The sequence below is a fragment of the Mastigoproctus giganteus genome, chromosome 8, assembly GCF_048544385.1.
Source record: "Mastigoproctus giganteus isolate SK-2022 chromosome 8, ASM4854438v1, whole genome shotgun sequence".
In the NCBI taxonomy this organism is placed as follows: domain Eukaryota; kingdom Metazoa; phylum Arthropoda; class Arachnida; order Uropygi; family Thelyphonidae; genus Mastigoproctus; species Mastigoproctus giganteus.
Window position 1 is genome coordinate 202,942,077 of NC_143582.1, and position 15,564 is coordinate 202,957,640.

At 35.3% G+C, this 15,564-nt stretch overlaps 2 protein-coding genes across 2 annotated transcripts in view; both read right to left on the bottom strand.

The window, feature by feature from the left end:
* LOC150082202 (uncharacterized) overlaps positions 1-15,564 on the bottom strand; it is a 70,070-nt gene that overhangs the window by 30,680 nt on the left and 23,826 nt on the right. Inside the window, exons 2-3 of the mRNA XM_090379162.1 lie at positions 12,964-13,786; positions 253-403 (exon numbers count right to left, since the gene is read on the bottom strand). Of these exons, the coding sequence (XP_090235288.1) occupies positions 253-403; positions 12,964-13,766 (954 nt within the window). The 5' untranslated portion in view covers positions 13,767-13,786. The remainder of the gene's footprint in view (positions 1-252; positions 404-12,963; positions 13,787-15,564) is intronic.
* The window catches only part of LOC150082203 (uncharacterized), a 56,485-nt gene continuing 54,691 nt past the window's right edge, over positions 13,771-15,564 (bottom strand). The window contains exon 6 of the mRNA XM_090380449.1: positions 13,771-13,786. Coding sequence (XP_090236575.1) covers positions 13,771-13,786 — 16 coding nt within the window. The remainder of the gene's footprint in view (positions 13,787-15,564) is intronic.

A 15,564-nucleotide genomic window follows, 5' to 3' on the forward strand; every position in this document is an offset into this window, starting at 1 on the left:
ATTTGCATAATTTAAATCTTTAAGTCAGTTTCGTGGTATATTATTTAATATTATACTTACATGCTGATATGATGTTCTCATGACATTTCAATAAATTGTTCAAGTTTAAATTGATAATTTTAAATAATTTACTTATAAATAAATTGTCTTTTCTCATTAAACTGATATATGGCCTACACAGTATTTAAAAAAATGAAATCTTAATCAAGTGAAATTTTAGTTAAAATTTTATGTTTCTGTAAACCACATTACCTCATCATCATTTGTAATTCTTTTAGGTTTTTTAACAAATGATTTTACTGTATTTGATGGAATGTTTTCTTCATTGTAGGATTTTGGCCCTATAGATGTTGAAACTGTAGTTTTTGATGTTGAATTGATCTTCTTTTCTGCTGAAACAAGCCTATAAAAATTAAATTATAATTGATTAATATTAAATGATCATTCTATAATGTACTTAGATGTTTCCGATATACTTAAAATATAGATTCTGTGTGCTCTACTGTTCTGAGATAATGGAGTCGAACTAAATCATATGCCAGACAACATTCTTCAATAAAATTGGTTCTAATGATTTCTAAGCAGTCTTGCATTACCTTTTAATTTGTTGAAAAATGTTTCACATTTTTTTTAGTTATGTTAATTTTTTTCATTTTATGGCAGACCTAATTTTCATTAAAGTTAAAACAGAAACTTTCTCATCCACTTCTTTGTTTCTTAATTTTGTCTCTTACCTTTGTGACGTTTCTCTTTTCCCTTTGCTCTCTGCACATTCATTTATTAATATCATATATTCTAACTGCTCTTAGAAATTGCTTCTGTGTGCATTATGGTAATAGTTATTATAATTTTTATTTAAGATTTTTTAAAATTTACTTTTAATTCAATCTCTGATTTACTCCAGTTTTATATATATATATATATGTTACTAGCATTTCCAATGTGTAGAACATTCACCAACTTTTAAATTTCAAAGAAATGATATGCATTAATGTTTTCTCTGTTAAATGATAGTGAGAGTGGTCTTAAGAAGACAGCACTTTATATTTTATAATCTTACTGTCATTTTCCCACTTAAGTTGCAAATAATCAACAAGGGGTCAACTGCCAAAATGGCATTGGACATTCATTGTATTTTATTCCTAATATTTTATAACCTTTCAGTTATGATTACACTGCAAAGCTAACTATAATCCTAACAACATTTCATAACACAGTTTTTTATATGGACAAAAGGCATCAGTCAATGCTCTCAAAACAGGAAAAGTTAAATTTTCTTCCCAATACAGTAAAAGGAACTTCTACTGTCTGGAATGATCAATGGTAAATCTGTACTTAGTTGCAACTTCACTAGTAAGCAACACTATAAAGATGAGGTACACTACAGCTGCTGACAGGATCCAAGCACATGGTGCTCCTAATGGCAATCAACAAATGTCCATTGCCATCTTGTGACACCCAAAGGAGTAAAATTTAATTTTATATACACTCAGTGAGCACTGAATTGTGACCAACCAATCCATAATGGAGTATACCGCATACCTCGGTATAAAAAGCTGAACAGCTTTGTATGTTAAAATAGTGGTAATTTGCATCTGGTGGTGCAAGTCAAAGTGATAAAGTAGCAGTTATGGGACATAGTAAGGATATCACGGAGTTTCAAAAGGTCATAATTGTGGGAGCTTGTGCATCAGATGCTTCCATATCAGATACAGCACATCTTGTTGGCTGCCCATAGCCCAGTGTAGTTAAGGCTGTGTTTCTCAACTTGTGTGATGCGGCACATTAGTTTGCCATGGAAAATACAAATAAATTTTTTTTTAATAAATCCAAGTTTTATAATAAAAATGAATTCAACTAAAAAATTTATTTACACTGCACTGATCCCAGCCCCTTCCAGGGGTAAATGTGACATCACATTCTTATCACTTGAGAGTCTCACCCAGGCACCCTGCAGTTGTATAATTGCAACTTGTAAGCAGCACAGTTAGAAATTTCCTTTGTGTTTTAAAAGAACTTTTTTCACCATACGATTTTTCTTTTGAAAGGGATTGCAACATGAACACTGCAAAAATTCAAATTTTGTCAAAAGCAAAGCTTCATGATGTAGACAAATTGTGTCTTCTTCACCCAGTTTTAATTCACAACATTGACCTATCAGCTGTTGTTCTTCAAATAATTTTAACCCAGTTTTGTGTGTATAGGATAGCACATGACATTTAGAATTATCCATATGACTGATGGATAATTCTAAATTATCCATCAGGCATATGGATAATTCTAAATGTCATGCGTGTGTGAGTCCAGCTTATCTCCAGAAAAATCTTCTGATTTCATGCTGACTAATCAGTGGATGTATCTGCAAGGCAATGAAAACTTAACTTTATTACAGTCAAACAATAAAAAATATAAAACACATTAATAACAGCATGGTTCAAATATAGGCTATTTATACTTTTTTGTTTGTTTGTTATTTGTTTTTTTAGGAACATTAGCAACTAAGGCCATATTGCTCCGGGATATGCGGTGGTCATTCCCTGACCTTTCCGCATCCTCCGTATTTGGTGGTGATGGGCTCAAACACCGGTCTAATCAAGAAGTGTGTGTGCTATGCACTGCTGCTCCTTCCCACCTGGCTATGGGGGGGGGCGCCTTATACTTTTTTGTATGATTCTAGAATATTCCAGAGTTCTAGAATGTTCATCAGCTTTTTTTTTTTTTGAATTCAAGAATGTTCTGGAATTCTACAATCAGAGGCGTAGCTAAGTTTTCGGCACCCTTGGTAAATTCGTGGCTACGCACCTTTTTTCGATAATTGGTCAAATCATAATAAATAATAAGTAAAGTCGGACCTCTGTTTAACAAACTTCTTTATAGCGATTTTTTTTATTTAGTGATAAATGTTTTTTTACTGAAATTTTTTATTTCTTCGTTTTATGGAAACAAAAATTTTCTTTGTTCATAGAACGAAGAAAGTTTTCCATATAGCGACTGCATTACGAGACTTAACTAGGTACACATTGTTCGAACCCATATCCTTCAAGCAAGCAATAGTGCTGTTGTGATGTCCGAATTAAAAGATAAAGAGATTACCATCTGCAACTAAGTGGGACCCGTAAAACATATCCGACTATAGTTGACCAGCTTGACTTGAGAAGTCAAGCTGGTCAACTATTTTCTGTGTATCCATAGCCAGTGGGCAGACCAATGTGTATTAAACATTCGGACAATAGGCTCTGGTCATCCTATGTAATCACCCTGTTAGAGATTTAGAAGAGTGGTTTTCCTTTATCCTGACAAGTGGTCATCTGTTGTTTCGTGGAAGTGAAACGGCACCGTTTCAAAACTATTGGCCTATCATCGAGCACAATATGAGATACAGAGGAAATGATGCCTCCCACACTACTATCGTAGTTTTTTCTTAAGAGTTATCTATGGTGTATCCACACCGATATTATGTAGATATAAAACTCTTACTCTTAATATATTATGCCTTGTTTTATTTAGTCATTTTAAATATTACTACACAAACCTTTTGGCATCTCTCATATTGTGTGATTATCTTCACTACTGGGTCATCATGTCTGCAATACCAAGGTATCTGCCCACCCACCGATGAAAGGCCAACAAGCCTTGAAACGGTCACCAGGAGAGCCTGATATTCACAGAGTTTCCGAGAATAGGTAACAAATAGCCTTCTCTACTTGGGAAGCTTTGCCTATTCGAGGAGTTTTTGAGTGGTGTGAGTTGAAGGAGTTACTGTCCCTTTCATTCTTCTACACCGTTTCTTTTCTTCTTCCATTCCTACTATAACATTCCCTCTACTTTTTGCTTTTCTAAGCCTAATAGGGATAAGTGGATAGTAGAGTTATTATCCCACACATATACAAACAAGCTCTGAAACGGTGCCATCTGGGTAGTGCTGTCCACCAAGAATAAGTAACAGTCTTCTTTATTAGTGAAGCGTTACTTATTCAAAGTCAAAGAATAGCAGATACAGAGGAAATTATGTCTCCCATGCTACTATCATAGTTTTTTCTCAAGAGTTATCTATGGTGTATCCACATCGTACTTTTGTTGCTAACAAATTAAATTCATTCTGAATTTAAATTGGCTGACAAATTTTATCAAGTTTAAAAATATGCCACAATTTTTTTTATTTGGCATCGATATTACTAGCATGTCCACAAAATGCCAAATTATTTTCAGCACAGAAATTTCGAAAATTTCATTTTTCGAAATTTCTGTGCTGAAAATAATTTCATTTCGAAATTTCACTTTTTAGTGCTGCTTGTGCAGCATTGTCAATTAGTCCACCTTTTTGAAGACCCTTTTCTAATATTTCCATTTTGTGAAATTGCTTATGTGTCGCAATGAATTCTCATGAAAAAGAACATTTGGATTTAGATGTTTCCAATCCATAAATCCATCTGAGCTGCAAAATCAAACATTATTTGTGTCAGATACAAATAAGAGGCACGGAAAACAATATATTGCATCTTTGTTTTTGCAATAAAATAACCATTTCCTCTCCCTTTTTTCAATACCTTCATTTTTGTATTTCCACGAATTATTGAAACATCAGTCATTAGTGACAGGATACGTATTTAAGACTATATGTTCGGAACCGTGTTGCACCATAAGAGATCTGTTTTTGTGGGTATTAAAGTTCCATGTGGTCGGATCATTAAAATTCAGACTTACATGTTCCATGTTAATGTTATTGCTGCCATCATTTTCTTGTGTGGACAATAGCCAACTGTTGTTTGTTATTGTCCACACTTTCTAATTCTTTTAAAATAACTTCAACTGTTTGAGCTTTTTGTTGAACTTCCATTTCAGTGGCATCATCATTTGTTTCATCTTCATTCGAATCATGTTCGTTTTCTTTGTCACTTTCAGGTTTGGAGGGACTTATTGTAAGCCAGTTTTGTAAACTAGTGGAAGGTTTTTTTTTCTAATTTCCTCTTTATGCAGTCTTTCTACGTGGTACTGATGTTCACTTTTTTCCTTTGGTGGCATGTCTAAAATTAATTTGGCCTTTATTGTTTTATTTAAATTATAAATCGCAATATTCACGATTACCTGTTTATATAGCAATCACAAAAACACTATAACTTATTCAGTTTGTACACAATGCATGAATTGCGAACTACTATGCATTTGAGAATGAGCTGATAAGCGATCGCCTGATTGGTCCCTTCAAAGTTACATTCTGGACAGCAAATAAATCTATGATGCTATGCAGTATGTACTCAGATGTAAGGATGCCTGCAGGCTTGAATCACCGTGTGAAAATTAATTTTCACCCTCCTTGTGCTGTCATCTTGATTCGACATCATCGAGGGGTGCCATTTCGTCAGCTAACTTTGGGTGTCGAAATAGCTTGACACTGTACTGATGTGGCCTGTCAGTGGCACCCTTGGCACCTGGACCAATGCCAAGGCGTTCCTACGCCACTGTCTAGAATATACTCTATTTCTAGATTATTCTAAACATTAGGCAGGATTAAGGAAGTGTTCTGCAACAAAAAAGATCTAACAAAATAACAATACGGCACACAAAACTACTTGATGTTTAGGCTTAATTTTAAGGCCTTAAGTGCAAAGACAAAACAGATAAACCATGATCCTTGTAGCTGAAACTCTGCTCTTTCCAGTGATGGCAAAAATGAGAGAATTGAAGGCGTCCCACATTAAGATATTTGCCCCTAAAAACAGGTCAAATTTTGAGTCTATCTTTGAAGGAAAATATCTCAGCCAGCAAACAAGTATAACAGCTCATATTTAGTTAGGCTGAATTCATGCAGATGTTAAATGGAATGCCCAAAGAAGAAGGTATCGAAGGTTTTATTTCAAAATGTTATGACTTTCAAAAATCTTACTTAAATTTGTTGTGACAAATTTTTGGTGCCAGTTTTAGACCGCAATTTAAAAAATGTGAAGGTTTTTGAGTCTGGTCAGCAAAAGTTAAAAGGCGCCTCCGTAGCCAGGTAGAAGGAGCAGCAGTGCGTAGCACACGCTTCTTGATTAGACCGGGGTTTAAGCCCGTCACCACCAAATACGGAGGATGTGGAAAGGTCAGGGAATGACCACCGCATATCCCGGAGCAATATGGCCTTAGTTGCTAATGCTCCTAAAAACCAAATAACAAACATAACATAACCAAAAGTTAACTAGGTATACCAAGTTTCAGAGCACTACCTCTCACCGTTGTGCAACAGTAACACTTAAAAGTTCGAAATTTTTTGTGATTTATTCCACACAACACAAGTGATCTCCACAAAAAAGGTGCTGGTGCCTCAAGCATACTATATTTTGAACTGAAATTTTGCACAACTTCATTTGAAACCTGTTTAAACATCCACACCAAGTTTCAACAAAATTGAAGCTAGTCGAGCAGGGACCCTAGGCCACTTGACATGGAATGCCCTTTTCTTATTGTGGAAAATACTAAACTAGATAAAATAATTTCAACATAAGCAAAGAACATATGAAATTGTGAACCATAAAAGCAGGGCCATGCAAATGGGGGTGGGGGTGCATTGGATGCACTGGACCAGAGGCCCCTGATCTAGGGGGTCATCAAATTCTCAACATAAATAAACAAGGCCCCTAAATCCCTTTAGCATCCGGGCCTCCAAGTACCTTTGCATGGCCCTAAATAAAAATGAACACATGAAACAGTGAACTGTATAAGCTGTATATACAGGATTTATAGCATTCTGTAGATAGTGTGAGTGATGCTAAGCAAAATCCCAGCTGTAATGCAACAGCCCATGGTTAAATCACTGTTCTGATATTGCTCAGTTTATTTCATGTGCTTTTCCTTTTGCAGTGCTGATTTACTGACTGCAATTCAATGGACGCATATTTACATTAAGGCACAAAAATTGCAGTTCATGTTCCAGCAGTGAATGTGTTAAGGTGCTATGTGACTAACAAACGGGGAAATAATACACAGTGCAAATACATTAGAATTATGGTGTACCTTTAAGGCTAAAGTCACAGAAGCCTTGAAAGCATATATACCATTAAGAAAACATAGCATGGAAGGGTTATGGAGTGATGAAAAATAACGAAGCCTATAACAGCAACAAGTTAATCTGTGATAGCGCCACAGAAAAGGTTAGGCTGGCAAAGGATATGATTGAAGTTTAAGGCTCTAAAACAAACTGTAAAATAAATGAAAGTGAAATTTTCACTGTATAAACAATGGTAGAAGAAATTCAAATTAAGGGAAAAGAGTTATCATCTAGATCAGCGGTTCCCAACCAGTGGTTCGGGAACCCCGAGGAGTTCGCACTAAAAATTCTATAATGGTGTCTGCTTAGATTTACATAGGTATATTATTGTAAACTACAAAATATAACTAATAATAAACAATAAAGTAAAATCAAATTAAATAAAAAGTAAAGAATTGCCAAAGAAAGAAATTACATCTCCCACAATTCCTTATAATTAGTTTACTATCTTACAGTATATCATGTTAAATAAAAATGTTTTCCATACTAATTTTTTTTTTTTTTGATTCTTTTATGTACAGGTACTTTTTTTTTTCTTTTTTTTTTTTTAGAACCTATTTTTTTTCTAGAATCCGGGCCTGTTGACTTCTGTTGACTGTAATTTTCAGAAAATACTTAAGAAGGAAGGTTGTTCCAGAAAACGGTAATTGAATGAATAAATGAGGAAGAAGAAAAGTTGGTTCTGTGAGTTTTAACTTGGACAGCAAAAGAATGTAGAGTGGTTGCGGCACGTGTTTAGATTGCTTTGAAAGAGAGAGCGGGAATTATAGAAGCCAGTTCAGAACAGTGGGCGCAGAAGTATCTATATAAAGGTCTATGAGACAGAGAGTGTGGAGAGACTCTGTTAGAGATGAGACTGTTGCGTGGTAGCACAGTGGTATCGTCACCATCCTCCCAACACTAAGTGGGAAAGGCCTGGGTTCGAATCCGTCGATGACACGAAGAATTTTAACAGGCTTTTTTCACTCCGTGGCTGAGTTAGTTGGTTTCAGACACAATAAATATATGGGTGGGTGTAATCATTTATGGGTGACCTTATATATCATAATTTGGTGTTTTTTTTTTTTTTTTTTGTTAGAGATGAGACATTAATTAACCTAATTGCCCTCTTTTGAATGAAATCTAGAAGACAGAGGTTTTGGGAGCACCGCCCCAGATGTTGGAACAATATTATGTGGTAGGCTGGATTTGCGATTTCTACAGAGTCAACAACAGTTTGGAAGAAAAGTAATGCCAAGAGAAAACCAAGTTTTTTAGATGCAGAGGAAGCAATATTTGTAATGTTCTTTATGCCAGGATAACCCCCAAGATCTTGCCTAGAAATCAGAGTGTCCTCAAAGATAAACATAGCAGCAGAAGAATTCTTTTTGCGAGATATAAGACAGGACTGAGTTTTAGAAGGATTGAAATTAAGTTATCTTTGCCCCACTGGAGATCAGCATTTAAGGTAATGGTAGTGGATATTCGAGAAGTTGAAGCTGTTTGAGCAGGGCAAGGTTTCTCAAACTGGAAGGTGGAATGCAATGTGCTATCGTCAGCAAAACTATGGATAGGATTTTCGGTCAATGGAAGGTGGTCATTAATATACAAGAGGAAAAGAGTGGAAGAAAGAATTGAATCTTGGGGAACACCAGCATTAGTGGAAAAGTTAGAAGACAGAGAGCAGTCTACAATTAAGCAGTGAGTGGTCAGAGATAAAACTAAATACTCAATTACAAAAAACAGCTGACAAACCATAGGATGGAAGTTTATTTAGAAGACCTTTATGCCAAACAGGAATGAAAGCCTTGGAGATGTCAAGAACAACTGCTTGTGTTTCACCCAACTTTTCCATCCAATTTGTCCATAAATAGGTAACATAAGCTGGAATATCACCAGTGGATCAACACTGACGGAATCCATACTGGCGATCATTGATCAGACGGAATCCATACTGGCAATCATTGATCAGACGGAATGTTTCTAGATAGTTTAAGAGTTGGCGGTTAACTGATTTCTCCGTTACTTTAGAAAAGTAGAAGTAATTGCAATGGGAAAGATAACTGGATGGGAGGGATTTGTCACCCTTTTTAGGAACTGGCTAGATATGAAAAAATTTTCAAGCAGAAGGAAAAACACCTTTGTAATAAGAAAGTGAAAAAAGGCGACAAAGAATAGAAGTAAGTTCAGGAGCTCAGGTTTTGAGAACAATTGGAGAAATACCATCAGGACCTAGAGCTTTCTTAGCATCAGATTCATCAAAATCCTTCTGATACCCATTTGAACAAAGACCACAAGAGGCACTGAATGGAGTGTACTGGGAATGGTTTGAGGTGATTTACCAAGGAAGACAAATAGGATGCCAGCAGATCAGATTTATCTTTGGCTGATGTGGCAACAGAACCATCTGGTTTTAACAGAAGTGGGAACAGAAATGGGCAAAAATTGCAGCTAATAGTTTTGGCAAGAGACCAGAATGGTCAGCTACCATTGGACAAGAAGCAAGTTTTCTACTCTTAGCCTGTTCGAAATCTAGTTTGGACTGATTAATAACTGCTTTACAAAGTATAAATGATACTTAATAATAAAAATTATTATTATGCTATGTAGCTTATAAAAAGGTAGTACAGTAAACCCCCGCTATTTGCGGTATCTGTATTCGCGGTTGCTGATTTAATATAAAATGAAACCTAAAAAAATGTGAATTTTAAAGCGCCGTGAATATTTTCCGCCATAAAAAAACATGGGCGTGGCTAAAATTATCTTTCCCGGTCAAAACAGCGCTCAGTGGGTGGGGGGAGAGGGGTGACAAAATCGCAAGAGTGGATGTTTCTCGCTAATCCTTGTTCAGTATGTGTTATGCGCTTGCCATGGAAGGTTTCGTTGTTTGCTTTTAATTTATATGCTTATAAATTTAATAAATTTATCAATTCATAAATTGATATGTTTACAAAAGTGATAAATCTAGCATTTTGCAGTGTAAAACAGACTTTTTCGAGTGTGTTAACGGAAGAAAGTGACTTGATTGTGGACAAGTTCTTTCTAACCCGTACAAAAATATGGCTACGAATAACAAGGGAAATGTGAAAATATCAAAGAAGGTGATGAATTAGCGAATAAAATTGAGTTATTGGACAAAATTTCTAATGGTGAAAGTGTCTCCCTCAGTGGCAAAACATTATAAAATCAATGAGTCAACGATACGATCAAGCAAAAAATCGGAAATAAAAATCTGCCGTAGTGTCCATGAAAACGTGCTAACTGCTTCAAAAATTTGTTCTGTAACTCGTAATGTTAAATTAGAAAAAATGGAAAAGGCTTTAAATCTGTGGATAGAAGACCGAATTCAAAATAAAATTCCGTTAAGTTCACTCATCATTCGTGAAAAGGCAAAACTCCTTTATCAACACTTTAGCGAAACTGGTGATAGCACTGGCGGGATAAGTTTTTTAGATATAGCAAAGGCGTTGGTTTGAAAGATTTGTTTGAAATTTCTAATAAATATTATATTTAATATTAAATTGTTTCTTATTTTCATTTCGATGCCATATGCTTGCATTTCACTATGTACTGTATGTACATAGTCATATTATGAAGGTACATATAATACATACATTTTAATTTTAGACTAGTTTTTCTTATATATTTCATACTTTGGAACGGAACCCCTTTATTACTATGGGAGCCATAACTCAGTATTCGCGACATTTCTCAGGAACGTAACCCCCGCAAATAGCGGGGGGTCTACTGTACTGGAAATATTTTGTAATAAAAATTCAGAAATATTATACAATTTCAGAGAATATAGGCTTAGTGGTTCGTTTTAAAAATATTATGTTGAAAGGGGTTCGTGAGTCAAAAGAGGTTGGGAACCGCTGATCTAGATTGTACAAAGCTTTCTTTTAGCCAGAAAGTTGTTAATTACTGGAATAAGTTGCTTCCAAGGATAGCCAAGACCAGCCACCCTGGGAAATTCAAAGATCGGATGAATTGGTATCTATGTGAGGAGTGCAACACAGTTTATTTTCTTTTTAATTTTTTGTGTACTGAAAGTCTAGGGCTTCCTTGCTACTGGCTACTATATCATTAATAGAGTGAGGCTGTTTGAGAACTTGTACTCAGATACAAAAATTCTTAGCACATTGCTCGACAGTATTTTCACACAGTCAGTTCCACCCACAGTGTGATGCAGGCAGGCAGGCATGTCGTGATCAATGACAATTGACACTTTTATGATATATTATGTTGCTGGGAGAGCATCCTGCCTTCCTTTAACTGCAAATTAGAAATGAAACTTAACTTATCCACATTTTCATAAACTAAGAAATGAGAAAAAACAGGCAACAGCAGTAGTGGTAATAAGTAGAACATTCGCGAGTCAGCTCCTTCAGTAATTCCAGACCCTTACTTTAAAATGCATAATCAAAAGCAGATGTTTGCTAACAAGTATCGTGTTGCTATTGCTCCCATTTGAGCTACTGATACTCAAACAAGAGCAATAGCGAGCCTTTTAGTGCTATCAGTAAACTCAGCATTCCAGAACTTGGTTTTCGTACAGAATTTGGATATTTATTGTTATTTTTACTTAGTATAAATAATGTATCATTTTGGAAAATGTTCAAAAGCCATTCAGTGAATTCTTTTATTCCTTCTTCTTTTCCCTTACAATTCATGACAAAATATATCAAATTCTTCTTGATTTATGATGCCATTCAGTAACCCCCCCCCCCAACAGAATTATTATTATTATTAATAGCCATATGGTGCAAGGAAGCCTGAGGTTTATGCTGCACCAGACAAAAAAAAAAAAAAAAAAAAAAAATTCCCGAGTTACCCAGAGAGAGAGAGAGAGAGAGAGAGAGAGAGAAAGAGAGAGAGAGAGAGAAAGAGAGAGAGAGAAAGAGAGAGAGAGAAAGAGAGAGAGAGAGAGAGAGAGAGAGAGAGAGAGAGAGAGAGAGAGAGAGAGAGAGAAAGTCAAAAGTAGAAGGGAATCACCAAGAAAGAGAAGAATGATGATATCCAGCTCAGGACCCTGGATGTGCCAAGCCCATACTCACCAGATGTGAGCCCCTGGGGCTTGCAGAAAGAAATGGGAGATGTCCAGCTGTGAATCATGATCAGTTAAAACTAATGATGGATAATATCAGCTAGATCACATAACTCCACCATAGATTTGCAGCAAGAAATGGAAGCAACCCTTGTACTGCTGAAAGACATTTTACCATAAAATTTCAAAACTGGTCATATGATGTTAACTTCAGTTGGCTTTCACTAGTCATGACAGCTAGGAATCTCCTGTTCAAGACTTATGGAAAGCAAACTAAAGTTAACATTTCATGACCAAATTTAAGGCAAACTTTTGTAGCAGTAGAAGGGTTGCTTTCAATTTTGCTCACATTTCTTACTTTTCCATAACCTAAGTTATCTTAAAAAAACTGCAATTAAAATAAGATGACACCTTTGTTATTGTTTGTTATTTGGTTTTTTTAGGAGCATTAGCAACTAAGGCCATATTGCTCCGGGATATGCGGTGGTTATTCCCTGAATGACCTTTCCGCATCCTCCATATTTGGTGGTGACGGGCTCGAACCCCGGTCTAATCAAGAAGCGTGTGCTACGCACTGAAGATGACACCTAGAAGCATAATGTTTCATGAAATGATCAATTCTTTTCCTTATCCATACACAAATGCTGGCAAGTGACACCATGTGTCACTGTATATGAGCATAGTCCTCAAAAGATTATAATAGTAGTAATAATAATAAGTCAGCTAGAAAATCAATGCTTAAGTATTAAATTGTGACACTGAAAAAAGTTCCTAATTTAAAAAAAAAATAAAATTTAATATGATTTCAATCATAATAAAATATTGTGATATTTTATTATGATTAAAATACAACCATACATAAATATATTTTAATCCTAATAAATATAAAATAATATAGTATAAAACAACTTACACATCTCGAATACCAATCTTTTGCAACTGCTCAGAAGGCCCTCGAATTCCATTACTGCTGGACAGTTTTCTAATTCTGCTAGTATCTTTTATGTTGGGCTGAGCTTTTGGTAGCTGCAATTTTAATGCAGGTCTCAGTATTCTTGACTTCTCAATTCTTTTATTTTTCACTCCCTGAAATAATTCTGTACTATTATGTTCTATTTCATCTTTCCCTTCCAGTTTTTGATGAGATGCCTCTTCCAAAACATCTGATGTGTTGCTATCATTTATAGAAAAATTACTGGTAGCTATATTTTCTTTAGGAACATCACTGAAAGTTTCATTGTGGTGGTTTATAAGTGCACTATGTACATCATTAGGATCCTGTTGTATGTGATTTAGACTACTTCTGTTCTCATCAGAATTTATTTCATTAGATTCTTTCCTATTTACATCTATTAACTTCTGATCTACAGCTTCACTATTATTATTCACATTACTTGTTTCTGATGATGAGCGCTCATCACCAATGGAAAGATTTTCTTCATGATTATCTGTAAAAATTTTATTGCACACATTATTGGAATGCTTCTCTCCACTAAAACCATCTGTGTCGCCGCTCAAGCTTTTTGTTAGAACACTGTTAAATGCTTTTTCATTTAAAGACGGGGATGATTTCACTCCTTGATTATCTGATGGTGAGACTAACTTTTTTAAAGGAGTACTGTCAGTTTTTGAAGTTAAAAGTTTTGCATTTGTGTTTTTAACTCCTCGGTTTCCAGTATTGGGCTTAATCTGGAGCCTTGCTCTTCTGATTGACATTATTTCACTTCTTTGAAAACCTACATTATATAGAAACAACTTAAAGTTAACAGCAATAGAAAACTAATCACCCCCCCCCCCAAAACTTTACACAGCAAGTGAATACTAAAGTAGGAAGAAAAACAAGAGCCACCTGATGTTTTTCTGCCTGCTACAACTTTGGCATAGAAAAATAACACGAAGAAATAATCATCTTCACTGTTTCTAATGTTAAATTACTTCCTATTATATCTTTAGCCATAAATAAACACCCTCTTTCCCATTGATCTGCCTATCCCCAAACCTAATACTGTCCCATTCATTTTGCTTTTAATATCTGATTAACTAAACATACTTTTTTTTTTAAACACCCATACCACCTTAAATTTGCTTCATATTGCTACACTTACCTTCAATTGGGTATCATTAAGACACAAGCATTTCATTTTAGCCATAGTCAAAGATCTTAGAACAAACTGAAATATATGGCCACTTAATAAATTATTCATCCCTTCAAAAAAATGTTTCAATCATTCTATCTGCTTACAAACTTCATAACAAATTAGCATCTTTCACATAGTATTATATTCAAATGCAATTTTCAACAACTTATTCACATAAAAAAAAGCATGACCTCCCTCCTGCTACAATTAGGTGCCCATCCATCATGGGTTCACATGTCCACAGCAGACTCATTGTTAAGCAGCTGGAAACCTGTTCTATTTCCCTTATCTAGAACAAGGGAAAGAGAACGTGTCATGTTGCATGAGCATGTCACAGGAAGTAGCAGTCCCTCACAAAATCAATTTTCTTCATTAATGGGTGGTTATATAAAAAAATTCCTGTCTTTAATAGACCATGTCTTACAACTAAGTCATCTTACATTATTCAGTTGCCATTTTGTTGTTTGTAGTACCTATTAGTTGCTTTAAAATTCTTTCATAGAATCTTCTTCTTCGTCCCCACCTTCTTCCCACGTTCATATGGGGTCGGCATCTCTGCTCTTTCCATTCATTGTCCCAATGTTCGATGTTCCTATTCTAACACTTTTCAACTCCTCCTTCATCTCTAGTTGAACTAACTTCTTTAACCGGACCAGTCCTTTGTTCGGTAGCCCTGACACATCTACTTTCCATCAATCACCTTTTGTTTTGGCATAGTTTTTACGACCGGATGCCCTTCCTGACGTCAACCCTCACCATTTATCCGGGGGGCTAGGGATTTAAGCTGCTGATCTGCCAAGTCTTACGCAGCTATATAGAAGTGGTAGCTCTTATACAATGGTGATGTCGCAATTTAATAATTTTACGCAATTTATGCCGAATTTCTAATCCCACTGAGCAAGCAGGTGGCACTGCTGTAGTTCTTTTATCTCGTGAAAATGGCTGACTCGGTAGAATGACTGTGACCTTTCTTTCATAGAATAATTAATGTTTAATAAAAAAAACAAAAAAAAAAAACAAAGGGAACAATAATACAGTAGTCTGTTATAGCACAGTTCACTCAATGCTTGTGGATTCAGTGCTCTATATACTTTGATAACTTTGGAGAGAACAGTCGGTGGATTTTTGGCTGCTGTAAAGGGATAAGCATTTTAAATTTTTACCATATTATTCGTTAATTAACATACTACATTGTGTTTTAAAGAGATATTAAATAGGTTTAGAAGCATTCATTAGCTTCTTATTTTGAATTTAACTGGCGATTTTTGGAAGTTACGACTCCCGGTGTTGGTGTCAACATTGTTGAACTAGCTACCACATTGAGTTGATAAGAAATAGTGTAACATATATATCTCGTACTGATAGCGTAAGGTATA